Source organism: Sebastes umbrosus, chromosome 1 (genome assembly GCF_015220745.1).
Source record: "Sebastes umbrosus isolate fSebUmb1 chromosome 1, fSebUmb1.pri, whole genome shotgun sequence".
Taxonomy (NCBI): Eukaryota; Metazoa; Chordata; class Actinopteri; order Perciformes; family Sebastidae; genus Sebastes; species Sebastes umbrosus.
This window is the reverse complement of record NC_051269.1, coordinates 17,630,797-17,654,455: the sequence shown is the minus strand read 5'-3', so window position 1 is coordinate 17,654,455 and position 23,659 is coordinate 17,630,797. Positions and strand designations below refer to the sequence as shown.

Below are 23,659 nucleotides of genomic sequence, written 5' to 3'. Positions count from 1 at the left end.
TGGAGCTGCTCCATAGACAATGAGACTCAGACCTGCAGAATGTTTGTTTTCTTTTTTTTATACCCAAATGGGCTTTATTCTATTCTAGTGTTGTCAGTTGTGAAACAGAAAATGTGCCCATATACTCCCATATGATTCTCCTGGGTGCTCTCAGTGTCATCTATAACCATTTTCCTAATTCATTGCCTATGAAGCAGCTCCAGACTTTATACCCTATGACATCACAAGTTTGAGTTTTAGCACTCTAGTTTTTGGATTTGGGAGAGAGTTGTTCATGTTTACTAATATTTTTGGACTGTCTTAGACCATAGGAATAACATGTATGAATTATGAAAATGGGCGTAGTTCCCCTTTGATATCAACTTGATTGATGTGGCACATAAACACTGAACTTGAACCGACTCTGCTTGCTGTCTGACTAACTCTGTCTAATGCAGATTCAGTATCAAGTTGAGTTGAAGCACTGCCAGATCCGACACAGAGCAGTATATTAATCTGAAGCAACCAGACCTCATTAGACATACTTAAAGCAGATAATCTGACATTTTTGTACCAACTTCAAACAAACAGAGTGATGAATGTGGAATGATGGATTAACACGTACCACGTGATTCACATTTTTAAAAAATACAATACTGTGAGCCAAAACAGTATCGCATTTTCCACCTGGGGCTGAGTGTTATGGGGTCCAAACTGCACGCCCAGACGACCACACGCAGACACGATACAGGGATGATTCATACTCCCTGGGGTGCTGCTGTAATGGTCCATTATTCACGTGGCGGAGGATGCTGGTGGAGGAGCGTTTGTTCTTGGGGTGGAGGGGCTTCTAGATCCAGTGTTTCACTGACCCTTGTTGAGGAATGAGAGCTCCATATTGACCCCAGATGTGTTTGAGCTGCTGACTGTGGGAGCCTATGTGTGCTCTATGTCTGGGTAACAGTAACACATAGCAGGAGTGGTTGCTTTTCATTATGGCTCCATTTTGAAGATTACAAATTAACTAAAAAAGCATTTCAAATGACTCTATCTGAGTGTGTGCGTGTTTGTGTGTGTGTGTGTGTGTGTGTGTGTGTGTGTGCGTGTGTGTGTGTAGTCTTCAGAGGCAAGAAAACAACATCCCTCCTTGCAGAGCAATAGCCCGTGAAGGACTGACCCCAAGTGGTGGCCTCACTAAACTGTAATCCCAGCAGTGCCTGCAGAGAACCAGAGCAAAGAGGCCAAAACCCAATTTTTGTGCAGATGGGTTTAAGTGGGTCAGAAAACGTGTGAGGCGTCAATAGTTAGGGAAGCACTATAGTAAGGTCTGACCCGGGCAGGAAAGGGAAATTGAATGCAGACTGCCGGAGGCACAGATCCAGGATCAGATGACTGCAGCAAACCCTCTGTGCATTACAGAATGTGTCTGTCGATACACATAGTTTTCCATGAAGTGAGGCTGTAAAAACTAGAAATGCTCGCTGAGCTTTGAACAGATCCACTCACTAGCATGGGCAAAGCTTTATTATGGTTACCATGGAAATGACATTGCCATTGCCAGAGGAGCAAACTAAGCCAAGGGCTTATCTACAATATACAGTAGGCAAAGATAGCACTGGAATGCATTGAGTGCTTGTGAGGGGTGAAAATGTGTCTCATATTTTGTCTTAAATATGCAATTGTATGCTTTTGCTTTTATAGTAAAGGGATTAAATATATTTGTTATTTTTGGGTCAATCATACAGTATTCCATATCAGATTTTTGGAAAAATTGCTTGAATGAAACTGTTTTTCCGCAAGCAGTGCTACTGTAAATCCTGGCAATACCAGGACACAAATGGAAACACAAACAATAGCTTTATAGACAGACAGCTCTCCCCCACAACGCCAATTATAAAACAATCTAATTAAGTGGTTAGCATGCCATCTTCACACCCGTCTCTCTCTCTGTGTGTCTCACTCAGTCTCTCATTTTCTCTGCCTGTTTCTTTCCTTTTTTCTTTCCACAAACCAGCAGTCGATGCACACACACACATCCTCCACACATCCATCCGTTCAGCAGCTATCACACTGACACACAAGGCGGCCCATCAGTGGGTCAGTGGAAGACGGTTGCCATGGCAGCACATCCCGAGCCATGTTGCCGCATGATCGGGAGGTGTGATGCTGCTGAACCAGCCTCCTCTCTCTGCTCTGCATTGCTGCCTTACATGCATGCTGCTGCATAGAAACCTAAAAATGGTACAGTCCAGATCCCCAGATGTCCACATCCTCACCCCCCAAACCCTCTGTCACCTTGTAGAATACAGGACAAGCTATTTTCTCTCACCTGCATTGTGTCTTTTTCCACAATATGTAATCTTACTCTATATGCATCAGCTATGAGGAAACTGTGACTTGTTCTGTGTCATGGGGGAGGCTATATGAGCAGCACATGGTGCCGTCATGAAATCTAATAAATTTACCAGATGTATACACATTATCTAATAAAATATTCTGTACTCCCAAAACATATTCTATATCATATCTATATGATATTCTTTATTCAAATTAAATAATCACCTTACATTTAAAATACCTGCACTGTTAATCCCCTTACATTTGCATTACCTCCATTAGTACATACTCTATTACAGTGACAGCTCTCTGGAGTAGTTCTGGTGGTGAGGCTCTTCACTAATCACTTCACTGCTGTGTTTTTTTGTTTTATTTTATTCTCATATTTTTATTCCTGTATATATCATGCTCTGTATGTGTCGTATAAGCTACTGCCTAATTTTCCCTCGGGATAAAAAAAGTGTCTACCTATCCATCGATCATATAAGAGGGTAGAGGGATAAATGTATACTTGTAATTCCTGTTATCTGCAGTACTTTTGCACAGTTTTAACAGATATGATATTATTAAAAGTCCCTCTGCATCTGTCATAACATTAAAGCTGCTTTTAATAACAATAGATCAAATGACTATGCATAATGTAAAAGGGGTCGCTCAACCTGAAAAACTCACTGAGAATTATCAACCGATTCTGCACTTCCCCTTCAGCTCTACGTGTCTTTCGGTTAGTTGTTTTAGTTTAACAGCCCAAACCGGCAGATAGAAGAAGTTACGATTAGCGGGTGAACATAGAGCAGCATTTACCAGCTAAATGAGACAGATATTGCCCTCAGGAGTTGGTGGAGACCAAAACAGAGCTAAAAGGATTCATCAGGTGGCCAGAAACACGACTCCAAACGTAAGCTAACGTTGCTCGGTGTCTGCTGGATGTCTAACTAGGCAACTATTTGTTAACACGTTCGCCATATTGATTTCATGAAGTGATAATACAGTATGTCGATGTATTTACAGCTTGTTGTGCTGCCCCAAAGTGGTCAAAAAATCCGTTAATGCAGGTATAACTGTAAGTTTAACAGCAGAGTAGGTCTAAGCTGGCTACTGAACAGACCACGATTAGCACTGAAGCTACGACAAGAGGAATGAAGTCAAACAAACAGTTTTGTACATTTTGTGATTTAGAGGTGACTTTCAAAAAATAATATTGGCCAAACCTAATTGCCAACGAGTTGGTGTTTATGAAAATCTGACACATGATGGATTATTCCGTTTATCTATTAAAGGTTCAGAATCACAAGTCTTAGCATTCTTGTGTTTCAGGTTTTAGGAGAGGATGATGAAATAAAATGTTTTGGAACGGAAACAAGTGAGGCTGGACTTCAGCTTTCTATGAGGCATTGCAGTCATCAATAGCTCTTTATTGCAGCTCCGCAGTCAGCCAAAGAGTCTGGCGTCAAACCAAATGCTGAAAGATATTTGCCTTTTCCTTCTGATGAGATCTTCCAATTTAAGAGTTTCAAACTGTTAATCTGCCAAAATAACACGTAAATCTGTCAGATACAATACTCACGCTCAGGCCGATGGGCCTCCTGTGAAATTCACATGTTCTGCTACAAACATTAGGCCTACATTCATCCCATCAAATAAATGACATTATGGAAAAAACAAGTCATTTTCCCAATGAACATCTGCATTAGACATGAAAAGCCCAACCTGTGCTTACACACTACAGCTGAGTGCCTGTAAAACATCAACCATAATTGACTGAACACCACTAAAATGACACTGAATGCTGAATAGCAGCCATAATTTATATACCAGATATGGAAAAAAACAACCATACACCAGCGATATAATGTGATTACTGCTCTACTCATAAACCAGCATTTTAAATATGGCTTGCAATAGGATGATATCATATGAATGATGGTGAAACTTTGCCAATATGGTGTGAAGAACGTAACCACAGGAAGCTGTTATGATTCTAGACGTGGTCGGACGTGGTCAGGGCCACTCAGAGAAGAAGTGGTGCTTGGTCTTATATAATCTATTGAAATAAGGGCAATATTACATTTGTTATATTAAATGTAAGCCAACATTTCAAGTAGACACAGTGTACTGAAGGCAAGATGGGAAATGATGTATAATTCTAATATTACACTGCACATAATTATGGCCATTTCAGTTTGAACCAAAAGTAATTTGTTCTCTATATTTCCACATTTATGGTGAGAACAGTTGAAGATGCATAATGCAATTTAATGCAACCGTCCCATAATGATAAATACTTGAGGCAGTGATTTAACTATGGTAATGTTTGAGACTGTACTTGGTAGTGTTGTTGTACTGTTTTATTGTATTATATATCAATGAGGTGGACCAATAATTAGTAACCCCTTATAATTATAACAATGAAGCTAATAATAATAAATAACAATATAATTATAATGCAACCACCACAAAGAAAACCCTCAAGATCTACCAGAATAAACACACAAACAGCTAAAGTAGTACTTCCAAAAACTCCAACCTGCATTAATCAATATTTTTTTTGCACCAACACTGAATCAAATTACTGTTTGCAATGTGAAAGAGGTTGCTTGTAGTGACAAACCATAAGACTCACACTCATCACTGTAACCTGTATTCTCTATTCAACTGACCATCACTCCATACCAGGCATCAGATCCACTGGCATCAGCTCATTTATAAAACTATCATTGGCAAAACCATCCATATCTCCATTTACTACTCAATATCTCCAACCGTAACAGCAATTTATGTTCTAACAAATTCATCAGTTTGGTCATTCCTAAAGTCTGTACTTCTTTTGGCCGTTACTCATTCCAGTTTGCCGCTCCTAGTGACTTGAACAATTTGCAAAAGATGCTAAAACTCCACACCTCCATTCAGTTACCCTCCTTTAATAACTTGTATCGACTTGACTTCTGTTGCTGCCCCTTGGCCAGGTCGTCATTGTAAATGAAAATGGGTTCCTCATTGACTTATCTGGTTAAATAAATAAAACATGTCACACCCAAAACAGCAGAGATTTTGAGCCTCTTTTAGCTCGTTGTTTATGGCCTGCAGGAACCATTCTAAACAACACATCTTCCAGCAGCAACGTTTTTAGAGAACAAGCTCTTATAAACCACTAGTTGGCTAGCGACTAGTTGGTGAAGAAAGTTGAATATCAAGCAAGCTAAAGACCCAAATATTTTTCTCAAGAGTTGGTGAAGATCAAACCGAAGCTAAAACAAGAGCGAACTTTGGACTTGGACAAGTTTATGGTGTGGTCGTGTCTGCTGAATGTTAAAGAGGGCAACTGTTAGCCTACAGCTTTATGAGCTGGTGATATCGTAGTGGTTGTGCATATTTGACAGCTCATTTTGTTGTTGTCTGTCCCCTAGTGGCTACAATGGATTAGTGTTGTTCCATATCTGCAAGATGGGAAAATATTTTGTTATATTTTGTTACATGTTGTTACATTTTGTAATATTATGATGATAATGTGATTGCCTCCCATTGGTTGTTGATACCATATAGGTGAGACCACATCCGCCTTGTTTGTTTGTTGGTTACCCCGACGAAGACCTACAGTGGTCGAAACATGTTGGCTTTTTAAATGATTTAGCCACTATAATAAAGGCTTTTTAATATATTCTCTTCCTCGTTGCTACTTTTTTGACATTTTGGAGTGCCTGGATTGCCTTCCTGTTTATCCTGACTTTTTACCCCGTTTTCCAAGAGCACCCGACAGGTTTTGCCTTATGATTTAACACACCGAGCAACCAGTTATCTCTCTTTCCATGTGAAAATATTTGTTTACAAGTTAACGATAACTTTATACAGTATGGTAGGAATATGTGTCTGTCAGCTTGTTTTTGAGATATTCTGCCGTCTAGTGGCCAAAAAGTGATAGTGCAGCTTTACGTAAGGTTTTACGTATTGCGCTTGCAATATTAGCAACTGGTTACAGATGAATGGTCTCCATTTCGCAGGAACAAACAGGAAGTCTGCATTAATGATAAATAAAACATGCTTTTAAAAAAAAAAAATCTTTTAACTGGGCCAAACCAGATTATCATTAAACTGTGTGTTGTCCTCTCTGATGGAAAGATGGAGCTCTTGAGGAGATTGGGATGTATGTGGCATTAGGTTATTGATGAGGCAGACACACAGTAGCAGTGATTACTGTCAGAGTGTACACAATTAGCCTTAGATAGCCGGTGCTGTCTGGTGCGGTTGAATCAATATCCATTAGACGTCGAGCATCATGCTGTACAGTAGCTCCACCCATTGATAAACAACATGCATTGTGTCTCATTATTTCACCAGTAGATGTTTGTCTTTTTCCAGACTGTTTTAAGCGTCACACATCCGTCTTATACAAGCATTATATATTGATAAGTGGCATTATTCATCGGCAAGAAGTCTCACTCTTCCATTGAGATATAGTTAATTCTATTTAGGGCTAATTTCAGATCAATGAAATGTGCGAACGTGTAAAACTGTGGCTCCAGTAAAAGGGAGCAGAAATTGCACCTCGCCATACAGTCGATTACCAGCTGGTTTCCATGGTTACGCAGGAGGAGCCTGATCTATTTTCAAGAGCCGGTAGCTAATGGCTCTCAACGAGCTGAACTGTGTGTGTGTGTGTGTGTGTGTGTGTGTGTGTGTGTGTTTAACAAGGGATGTACAGTAGAAAATGCAAATGTGACACAGAATTTGCAAGAGGATACTGTAAGAAGAAAATTAGAGCATGTGCCGGCTTCAAAAAACGGATTAACTAGTTATCTACACCAAAGGTTGTTGGTATATTTATGAGGCAGGATTAATTCTTGATATACTGAACAGCAGCACTCCAGTATTCCTGCTGGAGAATCAAGGACGTTTTCCACTGAAACTACTGCAGACCAGCAAAGCATACAAATTAGAGGGGTTTCCACAGAGTTACATCTTCCAAATACTGTATGAGCATGCAACCTACGCAAGGTCAGAGAGAAAATAGCACAATGTTTCCGAATCTTGGTGTGTTTTGGCAGCCACAATATCCCATAATTACTCTCGTGACATTTCCATGTATGTATCCAAACACCCATAATCCTCTTGGCGTAAATGATAATAATCTACTGTAGGGGCCGGTTGCACCCATGAGAATGTCTCACAACTTGTCACCTTGAAAGCATACTTAGGGACGGTTGACACTGATAGCCTAAAGGCTGAGTGTGATGAGGCATTGTTAAAAAACATGGTTACATAAAATGCTTAGCATCTGTGGTGCTGCAAAGCAGAGGCGAGTCCCCACGCTCACCTCTCACATGAATTTGAACCAGCTGATGCAGCGAGCCAGGGACAAAATACAGGGCAGATTTAACTGGATTTCGAATGCACGGATGTTACTGTGAGGAATGGACCCATATGACATAATCCCTGTTTAATCCTAACCTTATCAGGGTTTTGCTGTCTGATTGTTTTCACCTCCCTCAAAACAAAGTGCTTTACAAATGGAGCTAGTCATCCATTTTTATGTACTACAATGCTTCTTTCTTTATCATTCTTCTTCTTTCTTATCATACCATTCTGATTCACCTTAGCTCCACAATTGACACAACTTAACATTGACCTATTTCACACTTTTTCTCCGTTGCTCTAATTTTTACTCATCTAAATGCGTCTCATTTCGTTTCTGGTCCTTACTGCACTCTGTAGTAAGAACGTGACCTGGCTAGCAGGACAAGTGAGCGCTCCAGGGAATGAGCTTAAATCCCACTGCATGTGCAACAGCGATAAAGCTGCTAAACCACACTAGAGAACTGTCCTGGATTCATTCGCTCCCTCTCTCTGACTCTCACTGTCAGCTGTCAACTTGGGGAAAAGGAATTAGATAAAGACACACAAGGGATGTGAGAGGGGGGAAGCAAGGGTGAAGGCGAAGAAGAAGAGGTTGACTAAGAGGAAGAGGAAGAAGAAGTAGAAGAAGAAGTGAAGAAGTCAGAAGAAGGAGAAAAAGAAGAAGGAGGAGGAGGAGAAGAACAAGAGGGAAAAAAGAAGAAGGTGAAGAAGAAGAGGTTGACTAAGAAGAAGAGGTAGAAGTAGAAGTGGAAGTCAAGAAGTCAGAAGAAGGAGAAAAAGAAGAAGAAGGAGGAGGAGGAGAAGAACAAGAGGGAAAAAACACGACGACAAAGAAGAAGGTGAAGAAGGAGGAGGAGAAGAGGATCAAGAGGAAAAAGAAGAAAAAAGAGGAAGACAAAGAAGAAGGAGAAGAAGAAGGAGAACAAGAGGAAAAAAGATGACGATGAAGAAGTGGGTGAAGAAGAGGAGGGTGAAGAAGAAGTAGAAGAGGATTAAGAGGAAAAAGAAGAAAAAGAAGACAAAGAAGGAGAAGACAAAGATGAAGATGAAGACAATGGCTGTTGAAGAAGAACGAGAGGGAAAAAACAAGATAACAAAGAAGAGGGTGAAGAAGATGAGTGCAAAGAAGAAGTCCAAGAAGTCGAAGAAGAAGAAGGAGAAGGAGAACAAGAGGAAAAAATAAAGCAACGATGAAGAAGAGGGTGAAGAAGAGGAGGGCGAAGAAGAAGGAGGAGAAGAGGATCAAGAGGAAAAAGAAGAAGAATAGGAAGAGGAAGAAGAAGAAGAAGAAAAAGACAAAGAAGAAGGAGAAGACAGAGATGAAGACGAAGTAGAAGAACAAGAGGGAAAAAAACAAGACAATGAAGAAGATGAGGGCAAAGAAGAAGTCGAAGAAAAAGAAGAAGAAGAAGAAGAGAAACTATAAGATGCAGCCTTCCTGTTAAAATCGTGTGTATTGTCTGATCTGAACTATTTGTTGCTTCTGAACCCGTTGACATATTGACATAATCTTCACAGGAATCAGAAGCTGTCGAGTTTCTACTTGTCAGAGACGAGGGAGCGTTTATTGCGTAACCGAGAGGACACCTGATGAGTTTCCAAGTCGTCTCCTCTGTGAAAAACTTCTGAAGGCAAAAACAGCCTCAGACAAAGTCATGGGCACTTTGAGAAATCCTTAAAGAGCAAAAGAAAAGCCCCGGTATCAGCAGAGACTGCTGATGAAAGCTCTTTGATGGGCCTGCCAAGAGCAAAACATCAGATAACCAAACACCAAGCAGAAAGCCACGATGTCGGCATGAAAAGTTTCCTTCATGAAACCACTATTGAATGTTAAAATGCACGTATTCTATGTATCCTAATTACATACTGAAATGCAGCATGGGAAAATGACCAGCAGGACACCAATCAGCTGATTGCTTACTGTGAGTAAAATGTAATGTGACAACGAACCTCCAAGTGACCTTTTCAACGTCACAAGTTGGAGGCTAAAGGACAATGCAGCGTGCAGCTATCTGCAGTCACTGATTCAAGTTGTCCTGGAAACAAGAGGTTCAAACCCACGCTCGTCTTCAGATACTCTTACCCGTTAGCCAGGTTGTCATCGTCGTCATCCGGCAGGCTCTTCCCAAGAAGGTCGCTGTCGCTCAGGTAACCAGACTTTAGGTCGCCATCGTCAAGGCCTTCGATGAGCTCGATGCGAGACGTGCTGTTAAGGCGGCTGGAGCAGCGAGCTGGCATCGTGTGGGCCGTGTACTGGGAGCCCGTCTTACCCCCCTGGTATCCTCCGCCCGTGGAGGACGGGGCGTCACCCGCTTGAAGGCGAGGGCTGGACTGGCCGTGGCGCCAGGAAAGAGGCGACGAGCGGTTGGACATGCTGGATATGCTGCGAGCGTTGGTTTCGTCACTGTCGTAGCCCACGTTACTACTGTCCATACAGCTAGAGAGACACATGGGGGGGAGGGTCAGCGAGTATTTTTATTCATATACTCGAGGCATTTAGCTGACATTCTTGTCCAGTAGTCCTTCAAAGAAACCCACAGTGGCATCGAGTCTCTATTGACCCAGATACAGCAGTTGGTTGTATCGTCTTCAGGGTCTAAAACTAGAAACGGGAACTCTTCGACGCAAAGAGAGGAATGACCTGATATCTCTGTATTAACATAGCAAACAGTATCTGCTTGCGGGTGTAACTGCAGTATACCTCTTTCTGAATAGAGTATATCAAAGTTTTCCTGTCCCCCCCTGTAAGTGGGTCAGGGTTAGAAATGTCCTCCAAATGGCTGTGAGCGTCTTCTGTGTCTGCCGATTACATAACTACATGAACCAACTCACCCAAATAAATATTGCAATGGATGGCTGCGAACATGGGAGTATTTTTATCCATTGTTGATGGATAATTCATCAATATGGAGGCTAACTGGTGCCACTCCAGTACTGAAGCGGACAGAGAGAGACTTTTTACTTTTGTCAAGGAGTGCTTGTTTAAAATACCTCTGAATGATTGAAGATAACTACCATACTAGTAGACAAGGTCCGACCAACGTCAAGTATACAATCACACGATTTCACAGATAAGATAATGGATGGAGTTGACTGAGGGTTGATTTGGGTTGAAATGGCTTGAAGTCCATTTGATAGCAGCCTGAGAAAATCAAATAAATGGTTTTATGTTATAATAGTTGATCATACTTCTCCGTGAAACAATCAAAACATCTTGTTTCATAGAGGCTGTTAAGGCACTACAGCTGGATTTTTTAGGCCGATTCCAATATTGATATTTAACAATTAAAGGGGAACATCCCTCAAATTAAGAATTCCAATAGGTTATCTCCATGGCCGAGTAACGTTCAATTAATACTCGTGAACATGAGCAACTCGCTCTCAAAGCCATTTTACAGTTGAATGATTGTGACCTTAAACATATCTTTGGCATTTCCGTATTGCAATTTATGGTTAGTTATGGGTCGACATATTTGCTGACAACAAAATATCTGTATCTGCGCGGTATTTACATTAAAACATAAAACTTTAGAGCTGCTTTTATTCATTTCTGGCCACTAGGTGGCAAAAAAAACATCAAAACAGCCTGACAGATACACAACTACCACCATTTCACTAGCTTATAAAGTTGTTGTTAATGTGTTAGCAACCGACTGCGCAATTACTAATTCAACACACAGAGAGCAACATAAGTATTTAATATATTTATTTAAAGTTTTGTATTTAACTGGCCTTGTAGCTAGAATTTTGATTTGCAAAAAAAATTCTAGGTCTTTAACTTTCTTCACCAGCTAATCAGTAACTTTGCCAGCCATCTGATGCTGGGCAGGTAGCTTATAATTGGTTATCAGTGCTTTTTTTAAGCAGGAAAAGGATGCCTACAGCGGTTAAAGAGAGCATCTAAGATTCACCTACACAATAGTAAGCTGAAAGAGGCTAAAAAGCTTTATAGAGCTGCCGAATTGGGTTATAATTTTCTATGATATCTGCACTAAGTGACCTTTTCAAATTACACAGAAAATCAATTCTGTGTTGATATAAAGATACTCATTAATGCAGGTTTAAAGCGATATAAGTAGAATGGTGTTCCTGCTTATATTCACGTTACACAGGATATTACATCTCCACTTTTATATCCAAATGAAAATAAAAAGACCTGTCCTCCACCAGTGCCTTATGTTGTGGTTGTTGCAACAAATTAATGCCTATGAGAGTCAAACAGAGAGATTCCTAGAATGAAGTCATGGCCATGAAACAGAGACGGGCTATTTAAGAAGGATGGAAGCCAGATGTGCACCAGGTGGCAACTCTCCAAGCGGCCGCAGCACAACTGTTTACACATGATTGTGTTATGTATCGATCCAACAACGCTGCTTGTTCACATGAGTTTTCTTTTTTCAATTTAAATCAAAGACAGAATTTGGCTCTGGCTTTTATGATTTCATGAACAAAAACAGACCCCATCTTTGGTTTATATGTGATATTAGCCAGTGGTGTAGGAGACAGTATTATGAAACAACATAAATTAAAAAAATGCAGCTGTGGTGCGCTTACCTATGACTAAGCTGGGAGCCCCGCAGACTCGACATTGTATCCTCCAAATTCTGGCGTAGGTCAAGGACGTTCTGCACGGTCCGCTTCCTCTGGGACTCAGGGTCTGTGGGTCAGTCAAGCAGAACGAGAAGGTTATAAAACATTTAGAGTGTCAAAATAAAACTCAGACACAAGCTGCTTGTGTGTTTTAAGAGAATTCAAGCACACACACACATTTCTGCCTCCACATATATGTGTCTTCTTCTGCATTATTTGTGTCTGGGCTGATGTGACAAATGTCTTCCTTGTAGGCACCCAGCCGACGTATGTTCACATCATTAGGCAGATAAATGTCCCTCCATGGGCTCCCTCACCATGGTAACCTCAGCTCAACCCCCACTTCTGCACTGCCATGGCACATCCTGAAAATGAAAAAGGTTGCCTCTAACTTAGACTGCCCACCAGGGGGATGTATACTGACATTCATGCCGCACCAGGATCTCTTTCAAGGAGTTTTCTTCTGTTTTATTGAGCATTAACTCAGAGTCATTCAGTTGAAGTTGTAAGGCTAACAATGAGCTGAACTGCAGCCAGAAGGGTTTCACTGCAGGTCAGCTTATTTGGACAGAGCTGCTTGTGATGTAAAGTGTGCAGTCAGTGGGTCATGACGGTGTCAAATCAATATTACAGTGCAATTATGTTGTTGTTGGTGTTGTGTTAGCTGTAACAAATGAGCGAAACCACCCTGTCTCAAAACAAAACGAGATGGGGTTTTCCACTGCAGTGTGTGCGGAGGCAAAAACCACTTGGGAGGAAAGAAATTAACATTCAATGCATTTACTGGAATAGCTGGAGGAGAGGCGAGGATGTCAGGGGAGCACACGTCAAATAATGTGCTGCTCTCATAAGGGGATGTTGAACTAATTCAGCAGCAGGGTGTACAGAGGGCATTACTATCACATGCAAACATTTACATATAGTTCACACATTCAAAAGACATTCGCTAACCAGCACTGGAGGCATAGGAGTCCAAAATCTGCAAAGAAGCTGTGGGCTTGTAGCCTATATTATAGAGCTTTAGATTCATTAGCTGGTTTCAGTCCCAAATACATTACATTTATGGCCTCAGTGAAAAACCAATAAATAGTCTTCTAGAAACGTGTGCACCCAGACGGTATAACACAATACAGGTGTATACTGTATATGTACGACATTGACAAGCACTGTAATTTTTGATTTATGAGTCTGTGAGAGGCGAACTAAATGAGATATTGAGTTCATGTTAAATAGTATGCTGGGCTCAGATATAGTTAGCTTTTTTGAAGAGAGATTCTATAATGCAACTTGATTTATATATAGATTTTTCTCAGGGTTTCTAAGATCTATTAAAAGGCGCTAAATGGGAGATTGGGAGCATTTCTATTGCTTCTGCATGGATCGCAGTTAATGGTGCTAACAGCGCTAACAGTGCAAACAATGACAAAAGTGCTGACAGAGCTAACAGTGTTAACCTGAGGGGGGAACCGGAGGGTGGGCGCCACGCTTCCGCAACAGTGCCGTTGGTTGGGATGGCGTTATGTAACCGCGTATGAGAGCAGTGCAGAGTGGCAGCCGTGAGCTAGCCAGTGGGGCACACGAACATGGACTAACATGCACTAAATGGCAAACGCGGCTGGCCCGGCTATGTCAACAAAGCATGGAGAAGCTCGGATTACGACGCATACAGAGGGAGAGAGACTTCATTCTCTGCTCAGGCAGACATTACCCAACTATATCTTTACATAGGAAATAGTTGTTTGCTGCTATATTAATGCTCTGGATATCATATATAGGACCTTAAAAAAGAATACAAATCTAATCATCAGTGGAAATCAATGAGCGAAAGTGTCCGAAATCACTCATTCACTCACAAATCCAATGCTTCATCGACTGTTCACCATAAGATACATAGTGAGCATTACAGTGAGATTTTGGACATAAGATGACGATGATTCAAATGTACACGGTAATTGTCACACTGGTGGGTAGGTCAAAAAACACTGGACTTTCGCCCAAGAGACCGGTGTTCGTACCAGTAAAACCAGAAGTCAAGGTTGATTTATTTGTCACCCAACTTACGTACTTATGTTACGCCACTTTAGGAGTTATTTTAACCCGAACCATGATCTTTTCCTAAACCTAACCAAGTCGTTTTGTTGCCTAAACCTAACCAAGTTGTTTCCTGTGAAGACAGAGGTTTATTTTGAAATGAACGTATGCATGAATTGAGCAGAAATTGACGCGTGTTGCTGGACATTCGTAGGAAAACGCACAAAAAATTAGGAATAACTTTTCTTAAGATATACAAATCGTTGTATGAGGATACATTGCAGGTCAGAAAGTTGCTCCAAGTTCCATTCAAAGCAATAACTTTCATAATTTGAAAACAAATTAAATATGTTGTGAACATTTCGCTGATATATTCAGTATGAAAATTTCTGTGACTTGCCAGATATGTTAATTAGTAACATTTCCTTATTATGTTCATAGAAAACATAATAATTTCCTTCAAAATGTTATTTTTTTTGCTAATACAAATTAGTTGTATAGAAATGTAATTTCAAGGAGACAGAGTTGCCCCATTGAGTCTTCACCGCTCTCACCCAGCATATACTTGGATAGGTACAAGCTTCCTGTGATCCCAAACAGATATTTAGTTTATTTGACATTATGAGAAAGGAGACAAAGAGTAATATCTCCCAATATCAAGGCCAACACAATAAAGTCCAACACTTATTTCCACTGTAGTCCTTGAAAGTCCTTGAGTCCAAGAACCCACCCACCACATCCTATTTCTGTCATACTGCTAATTTATTTATGATGAATTCCTGGGAATACATTCAAACCTGCGTCCATCATGGACACAGAACACACATGTGTATCACATCTGTTTTGAGTATGTACTGTTGTTGTTGTATGCACTATGCTCTGTGACTGACAGTCCTCTGGCATCCTGCATTGCAGTGATGTCTCCAATACAGAGTAGGAAAACTCAGACAGAATACTGAAGCAGATGCGACTCGGGAAAGACCCCATGAATGATGCAACACCACAAAAAGTGCTCTATATCGACACAGTGCAGAGGAAGATTAAAGTGTGGCACAATTAATTACAAAGTCTTGTTAAAGGCCTTTAGTTATTAACCTTACAAACACTGCTGAACAACATTAAAGGACTCACGTGGTGCCCCAAATAATTGAGACATTAGTACAATTTCCATTCAAATTTCCATTAACAAACAAGAGGATCAGTGAGAAGAACGATCAGCCTCCACAGAGCCTGTTTCATTGGATCAGATTTCACAGGGAATCTGAGGCACTTGACATAAAAAAAGAGAGGTTGCTTTATGGCACAAAACCAGAAGATGATGTTTTTTCTTCTACTTCAAAAGGATCTAGAGCTTTTCAGAGTTTCTAACAATGGCAGGTGATACAGTGAGTGAATACAGATGAGAAAATAACTTGATTGCTTCGATAAAAAGAAACTCACTCACAGTGATGTCAGACAGAGGGTGAAGTGGGCAATATCTTTTTTGAGGGCCACATAGATTGCTCCAAGTGAATGTCTCTCACTCAGTGGTTACACTCATGTTACAGTTTTTTCTAACAGCTTCGTCAAATAAAGATCGGTGACTTTTTGATCTTGAACCCAACTCATCTTTTTCGCATCCTTTTAACAACTTGTGTTATAGAGAGTACCTAACGATTCCCAACAGAGGCTGTCTGCCATTTCAACTGGGGTATTCAAAACATCATCAGATATTACTTGACTATAGCCATGTTTACATTCAATTGTTAAGTGAATTTTAAGCAAATTTTTGAAATGTTGCAAAAAAAGACATGCGAATTAGGCGCATTTCCATCAACTGATTGGGAGTGAATGAACTCGGCTACATAGACCACAGTTAGGTCAGAAGTTGGCGTTTTAGGCAACGATTTATTCATAGCTGTAATCTGCCAGTAAACAGAGTAGAAGAAGAAGTAGAGGTTGCGAACCGGAAACAAAACAAGTCGGCTTGGCCATCTAACCATCTATGAGAGCAAAATGGAGAGTCTTCAGGAATTCGTTTCAATGGGGCAAGTTTGAATTGTTCTTTCATGTCAGCTTGTATTGGTCATGATTTATGCGTGTCAGAGATGAAAACAAGCATTCACATGTTATGGGAATATCCAAGAAGATGCTGATAGCAGAAACAGCTGATCAGTCATGTGAGTTAAATGTTCGCTACATAAGAATGTATTCAGCAAAGGCGTTTTCTATAACCCATTTGCGCATCAACTCTTGTTCAACAAAGGCAAAATCCACCTCAAGCGAGCATAAACACTTTTTTCGCACACAGCTTTTCTAATGCGATACTTCAAAATGCAAATACTCGGGATGCTATAGCTATAAGGTTGACGGTTTGATCCCCGGTTTCTACTGTCTGCATGCCAAAGTGTCCTTGAGCGAGACACTGAACCTCAAGTTGCTCTCCGGGCACTTTACAGCAGTTCACTGCTCCTAAGGATGGGTTAAATGCTGAGGTCAAATTGCATGTATGGACCTGTATGTATATGAAGAGTCTAATAAAGTTTAAGAATAAAAATATGTGCATGGAAACACGGCTTATGAGACTTTTTTTTAAAAACGTTACCTTTACCTGTACTGTACCTTTAAGAGGCAACATTTTTGTGACCCTTGCATGCCTGTATAGCTTGAAATAATGTAACCATTGCTTCACCCATTTACCCATCCTACTGTTCCACTGCAACGTTTGAGATCTTGCATGACAGATCACATATAATTATTGTGAAATGAGGTTTGCTCATCCCCTTTTTCCAGGAGTCCTGCTGTCTGTACTACTCTAATCTCCTACTTTCTATCTGTCGTCCTAATGACCTGGAATCTATTTGTCATAGCGCATTCATCATTTTGAAAATAATGTCAAGCAACTGGTTTGAGGTTAGTCTATTTTCATTTATCACGGCAGACAGAGAATCTGTATTTTCTGAGATTATTAAACCATAAAATAGCAGCCTTGTCTTGTGATGCAGAGGCAGCGGTATAAGACGTTCCAGTACTGTACGACCGCCACGGAGCACAAACTTACATGGTGAGTTTAATAAATGAGCCCGTTAACTAAGTTCACCATTCCTGATGTCATGTTGGTAAACAAAGAGACTCTCTATGGTCAGAAATAAGAGCATCCTTTCAGTGAGCTTATAATGAACACTGTATTAAGCTGCCCTTGTACAGTATGTACGGCAGACTATGAATAAAAAGATCTATTTACGAACAGTAAATAGATCTTTTTAGCACGTGTGTCCACTACATGAATGAGGACACGAGGAGAAAAAAAAGTTCCAGTCTACTATGCAGTGTTCAGACAATGTTGCCATGAATGCAAAACATTAATATTACATTCAAGATATTTGTCTCCATACCTCTGATCAATTTAAGTCAATAATCAGTGTTGTGATAGTTTCCATCACCATGTTCTGTTTCCATTGTGGTGGCTGTTTTTCCTTTCATAAGCACAAAAGCACTTGACTCTCGTCAAAGGCCCGCATGGGATTATCATCTTAAATGATGATAAATAATTAATTAAGATAATAAACTCCCCTTTTTGAGGAATAATGACTTTGAATTGATTTGGAAACATCATGGAGGTCGAAGTGTGTCAATGAGGAGAAAAGATGCATCAGACCCCGAGGCATTCTGCTACACATTTTATGTAATTAGGTTAATAAATCAGACGTGGTTGTGGTGCCGGATTCTATAGAGCTTTTCGAAATTTTGGTCGTACTTTCACTCTAAAACACACCAAAGACACCATGCTGCCATCCTTGTTATTGTTTACGGTTTGTAGTTGCCTTTAAGTGTGACTAACATGAGTGATAGATGTCCATATATAGGCTAATGAGGCATGGATAACAGATTTAATCACCACAGATGTGTTCATTAAGATGCAACAGAGAACATGCTCTCCTGATGATATCGGAGCAACAGAATGACAAATAATTGAATAGCACATGAAACGCTCGCTGGTATAATGACATGCTTGAACCAGATTGGTCGTTGATGGGATTTTAGGAATATGAATTAATGCAAAGTGTCAATGTGTGAGAAGTGTGTACTCTAACCTTCCTGTTCTTTAAAGGGGATATATCATGAACAACTCACTTTTTCAGTGCTCGTCACATACATTTGGGTATCTGGAGTGTCTACCAAATCAGACAACCCAGTTTTTTGTGGGCTTGATCATAAAACATGTGATTCAACAAGCCATTCAGATTTGGCTCCCCTTCCTATGTCACATGCAGACTCATTAGAATAAATCACCCAGAGCTTGAGAACTACCTTTGCAAAGATGCTCCATGTTTTTCCCGCAAGCCAATCAGAGCAGACTGGGCTTTTTTCAGGATGAGCTCTTAAAGAGACAGGCGCTAAAACGGAGCGTTTCAGACTGAGGGTGAATACAGGTATATTCAGACAGACAGTATGAGAAAAATAATGTGTTCTTTGAAAATTAAAGTGTGTAAATATGTTCTAGTAGAAACCCAAAATACAATTATGAACCTGGAAATGAGCATGATGTGTCCCCTTTAAATTAGAAACTCTATCATAAGTGTTATCAGAAATCAAAACACTGACATAAAAAAATTTAGTTTTATGCATTAAAGACAGTAATGTTCAGTCTGTCTTTCTAACCAGTAGTTACTTAAGTAAGAGATAATGTACAGTGAGCTGGTCATTGTTGTGAAATAAACTTGCAGCGCCCTGAAAGGGTTTATTTCACAACAATGACCAGCTCACTGTACATTATTCCGCTTATTACATAGCTACTTACTTAAGAAATCAATAATTTGACACAAACATGGTCCTCCAGAGTCCGAGATCAGATCTGCGTCCATAGCAACAGTCTGTTATACATAGCAACGGTCTGCTATAAAGAAATAACAGACCGTAGAACGTCGTGATTGACTATTCAGATTTGATTTAAAATCTGAACTGTAAAATAACTCAAATCTAAGACATCAAATAACCTTGCAGGAAAAACAGAGGAAAACTGGATTTGAATTGTAATGTTTCCAGACAATGACATCTTCTCTGGAATACAGGTAATAATTACATACACCTGCAATTAAAGGATGCTTGCTTTTATATTCAAAGAACGATGAAGTCATCAGAATTAATACCCTTATTATTCATCAAGCCGTTCCTATTGATGAACCTGACCTACACCTCCAGAGAGAAAACCATTTTCTCTGCCATTTGCAAACAATGCAATTTGTAAACCATCTGTCAGTTCTCTACAGATGAATAGAGCTGGGAGGAGGCTAAATATGTATCTGTGTGCCTGAAATGAATTCAATATGGCATGCCTTCTTTCCCCATCTCTCTTTTATATGGAAGCGTACGTGGAGCAGCGGATGGACCCTCGAGTGCATCGGCACATGTTGCAGCAAACGAGGGCTTTAGAAAGGAGATCAGTCTGCCGCTAATAATCCCCCAAAACCCCTCAGGCTTTTTACATGCAATCAACCGGCAATGCTGTGATAGGAAGCAAGCATGTTTCACACGATCGATGGCTTCAGACACCTGAGCGACATGCTGGAGGAATAAGAACAATAGAGCATCACTGGAGCTTTTCCCATAAAGAGGATGACACCAAACTGATGCAGCATTCAATGAAATAATAAGAGCATGCTTTGCAAGCACAACAAGGATGTCTTCATGTTTTTTTCTCAGCTGCATTAAATCCGTTCAGGGGGGGGGGATTTGGTTTCTGCAGCAGCAAGCAGGTTGCCCTGTGGTGGTTGTATCAAAGGGGGCGTGCTGCCGAGAAGCACTGAGGAAATCGTACAAGCGCGGCGTTTGGTTTGTAGCACATGGCTGCCACACCTACTGCCAGGGCCCTGTGGTGGTAGAGGCATCAAGACCACTCCGCTGTACTCACCCAACATCTGACTGAAGAGCAGCTGCTCCAGGTCGCCCAGCACCGTCACCACCAGCTCTGGGTCCACCTTCAGGAAGGGCTTGTCTCCCCCTTCCTCGCCCTGGCCTTTGGAACCGGACTCCCCTCCGGCTCCGGCTCCCTGCTTCTTGGCGTTGGCCTTCGCCTTGCTGGAGAGGATCTCGTCATCCGACTTCCCATCCTCGGGCGCCTTGCTCAGGGGCTTCACCTCGGCGTACGGGGCGCGAGGTATGCGACTCTGCTTGCCCAGAGCAGATGGAGCAGCCAGGGGGCTGAAGGGCTTGGGTTTGCCCTGGAACAGCGAGTGTTCAGATTTGGATAGATTTCGGGAGAGAGGGCCACCCCCTCCGGCGCTGCTGCCACCCCCTGCTGTCTTTGGCTTGCCCATCTTGGTCTGACCCGCTCCGGGCTTGGCCATGTCATCGCACCACTTGGGCTCGTAAAGGTGCAACTTCTTCTCGGCATCCGTGAGCACAGCCAGGTTTGTCATAGACCTCTGCTTGCGGAGACTGGAGGGCACTGGCAGCCTGCCATCAGAGCTGCCCGCCCGGTAAACCTTCAGCTCACCCCTCGGTGTGCTCTGGGGCACTCCAGACTTGGCCCTCTTAGCTGCCATGCCAACTCCTTTGCCATCTGCTTGGCCGTATGCCTTTGTGCTATCCGTCCTTTCCATCTTCAAATCTTCTTCTCTGCCTTTCACACTATTTCCAAGCATGCCTCCTGCATGAGACCATATAGAAAAGCATCAGCAAGGGAGAAAACAGGCTTCCGCATCAAACCCCTTTCCTTGTGCAACAAAAAAAAAAAGCAAAAGGCAATCCTGCAGCCTTCTCTTTCTCCCCTCCGTCTCCTTCTCTCCCTCTTTTCCTCCTGACAGGCTGCTGCAGTTGCAGCTGTTGCAGTGCTGCCCAGGCACTCCCTTTCTCTCTCCTTCCCTCCCGTCCTCCTTTCCTCCGATTTTTCCACACTCCTCCTCCCTTCAGCACACCCTCCTGCCGCTGAACCGCGCAGCAGCGGAATGACAGCGGCGGCAGACGCAACAACGCTCCCTCCTCCCCCTGCTCTCTGCCGCCTCTCCCTTCGCCGCCTCCGACTTCCCTCCCACCCATCCTCCCTCCATCCCTCCTCCTTCCCTCGTTTTTCCTTCATTTAAAAAGATGCTTTGCTGTGTCTCAGCAGAATACGTGAAATGCAAAGGAAGCGATGAGAAATGATCATCTGTGGCTTTTTTTAACCACTCTCCTTTAACACACCATGTTTTTCCCACCATCTCCTCTGATTCCTTTGTTCTTCCCCTCCCCCTCCATCACCTCCAGTGTTCCCTGTTCAATACACTAATGCATCATTTGTGATGTTGGTGGACGTGTCATCAATGTCAATGGATGCACATTTGGATATGGAATTGCAGACCATAGCATAAATCATCATCATCACTGTCAAAATCCCACCTAATGCAACAACTGGAGCATCCAGATTATCTCCTGATCCTGTCTGAGCTTCCTTACGATATCAATTCCAGATTAACAGCTGGATAAATCATATGCTATAAATCAGCAGTGTGTTGTCCACGCTATAAATGGACAACTGTATTCCTGTCAAATATTATCAACAATGATGACCGTTATGGCTAATGTACAAAATGGGATGTGTATGAAAACTGTTGAACTAACACAAAAAAAAGGTAGTTTTTGTCCACTTCTTGAAATAAAAACAAGAAAACTTGGCTTAAAATCCAAAAAGTGTATCGGCCAAATGAGTGACTTCACTTCAGCAGACTGAGCGAGCGACAAGATGTGCCAGTGTAAGCAAGAAACACACCCAAAACCACACTTTGGAAATATCATCAAGCAAGTGAGTGTAAGACACGTACACACACACACACACACACACACACACGCACACACACACACACACACACACAAACAGGATTGTGTTAAATTGAAAATCCAGTCACATTGTTTTTGGGCATGTTTTTTTGGGGGGCTAACATATGAGTGTGATCATCTTTTTAAGATATTCCACACTGCTGTCTCTCAGGAGGATTGGGGAGGATCTGCAGCGCTCGCATGCAGCGCTGCTCCATGGAAACCACCCTGTATGTCATCTGCACCAGACCTCGCCGCTCTGCACAAACACAGCTGCCAAAGAAGCATTCACCTTTTCCATAAGGTACTGAGATAACCCTCATGTTGTTATGTGCTCATCAAATAAAATGTCTTCTTTTAATAATCCAATGCTGGTGAATATTTCTGTGAATGCTCTTTTCCACAACACAGCATGGCTGAATACAAGCATGCTAGATGGTGCTGATCCACTGGATATGATTGACCTGTTAGCTACAATGCCCAGAGGGTACCGCTCTAACTCTCACAATGGGTTCGCACCACACTCCACTGATTTTGTTTTATTTGGGTTTCGGGGCACCTGGGGCGGCTCACGGACCAGTGAGGTGGTTCGATTTGGCAATTAGTTTCTGGAAACAATGTCATGTCTTGTTCGTCCTCATCACGAGTTCCAAGGCTCCCCTGCTGACTCCAGAACCATCATCTGGGACATTACCCCCATGATGCAATGAATAGCTCATCTATTTTGGGGAATGGGAATTTCTTAATGAATCATAAGATAACAAATTCCGACATGCCAAAGTTCCTGCAAGCCTTCGAGGTTTTCATTGCTGTGTCTCAAATGAAATACTTCTGTTAGTACACTTCCATGTAGTACACTGTGCACACTATGTACTTACTTGTGTTGTGCGTGACTTTTGAACAGGGTAGTGTTGTCTCAAATCGCACCCGGCTGTTGTGCACTCAGCGGAAGCTCAGTAGATCAGCTGGTGATAGTCAGCCACAGACCTCACGCCGTATCGGCAGTAATTCAATTCAGACGGATACATTAATCCAATAATGGCTTCAATCCAACTACAGTACAGTGGTACTTAGTGAAAAAAAACGTGTATAACTCAAATTTGTATAGTGCGGTGTTTTGAGGACAACATCTGGGTACTTAGAGGGCACTGCATTTTGCCATACTTCTCAGTGTGAAGACACTTACGCACTCAAAATAGCAAGTATAAGTACGGAAGTACACTAATTGAGACACAGCAACTGTCTTTCCTCTAGCACCACCGTGACGCTGACATTTGTGGTTTTGAGTGAAATTTCTTGACCATAGATTGTATATAAAGATGGACAACATGACAGCTCTCCGAAAGTGAAGCCAAAACTTCTTGATCGCCCCCTGGTGGCTGGCTGCAGTATAGGTCATAAAGCCCGCCCCCTTCATGTTAGTGGATGGGACATGGGCCAAACTAAAAAGTACACATCAAATACATTTTTCCAAAAGATAGTTTCTGTCATTTTAGGTAGATCTTATCACGCTGATATATGATCAAGTGTTCTTTTTTTCTGATAAGTTTGGTTTTAATTATTTGATGATATAAAAGAGGGTTAGACGTCATGATTG

At 41.6% G+C, this 23,659-nt stretch overlaps 1 protein-coding gene across 15 annotated transcripts in view; it reads right to left on the bottom strand.

Moving 5' to 3' along the window:
• Positions 1-23,659, bottom strand: part of nav1b (neuron navigator 1b) — an 85,951-nt gene that overhangs the window by 36,989 nt on the left and 25,303 nt on the right. For 12 of the 15 annotated variants that reach the window (XM_037767355.1, XM_037767415.1, XM_037767432.1 and 9 more), the window contains exons 4-5: positions 12,223-12,325; positions 9,752-10,105 (exon numbers count right to left, since the gene is read on the bottom strand). In XM_037767355.1, the coding sequence (XP_037623283.1) occupies positions 9,752-10,105; positions 12,223-12,325 (457 nt within the window). Of the gene's footprint in view, positions 1-9,751; positions 10,106-12,222; positions 12,326-20,179; positions 21,205-23,659 lie in introns of those variants that run through there. The other 3 variants (XM_037767459.1, XM_037767468.1, XM_037767475.1) reach the window with 2 other exon arrangements.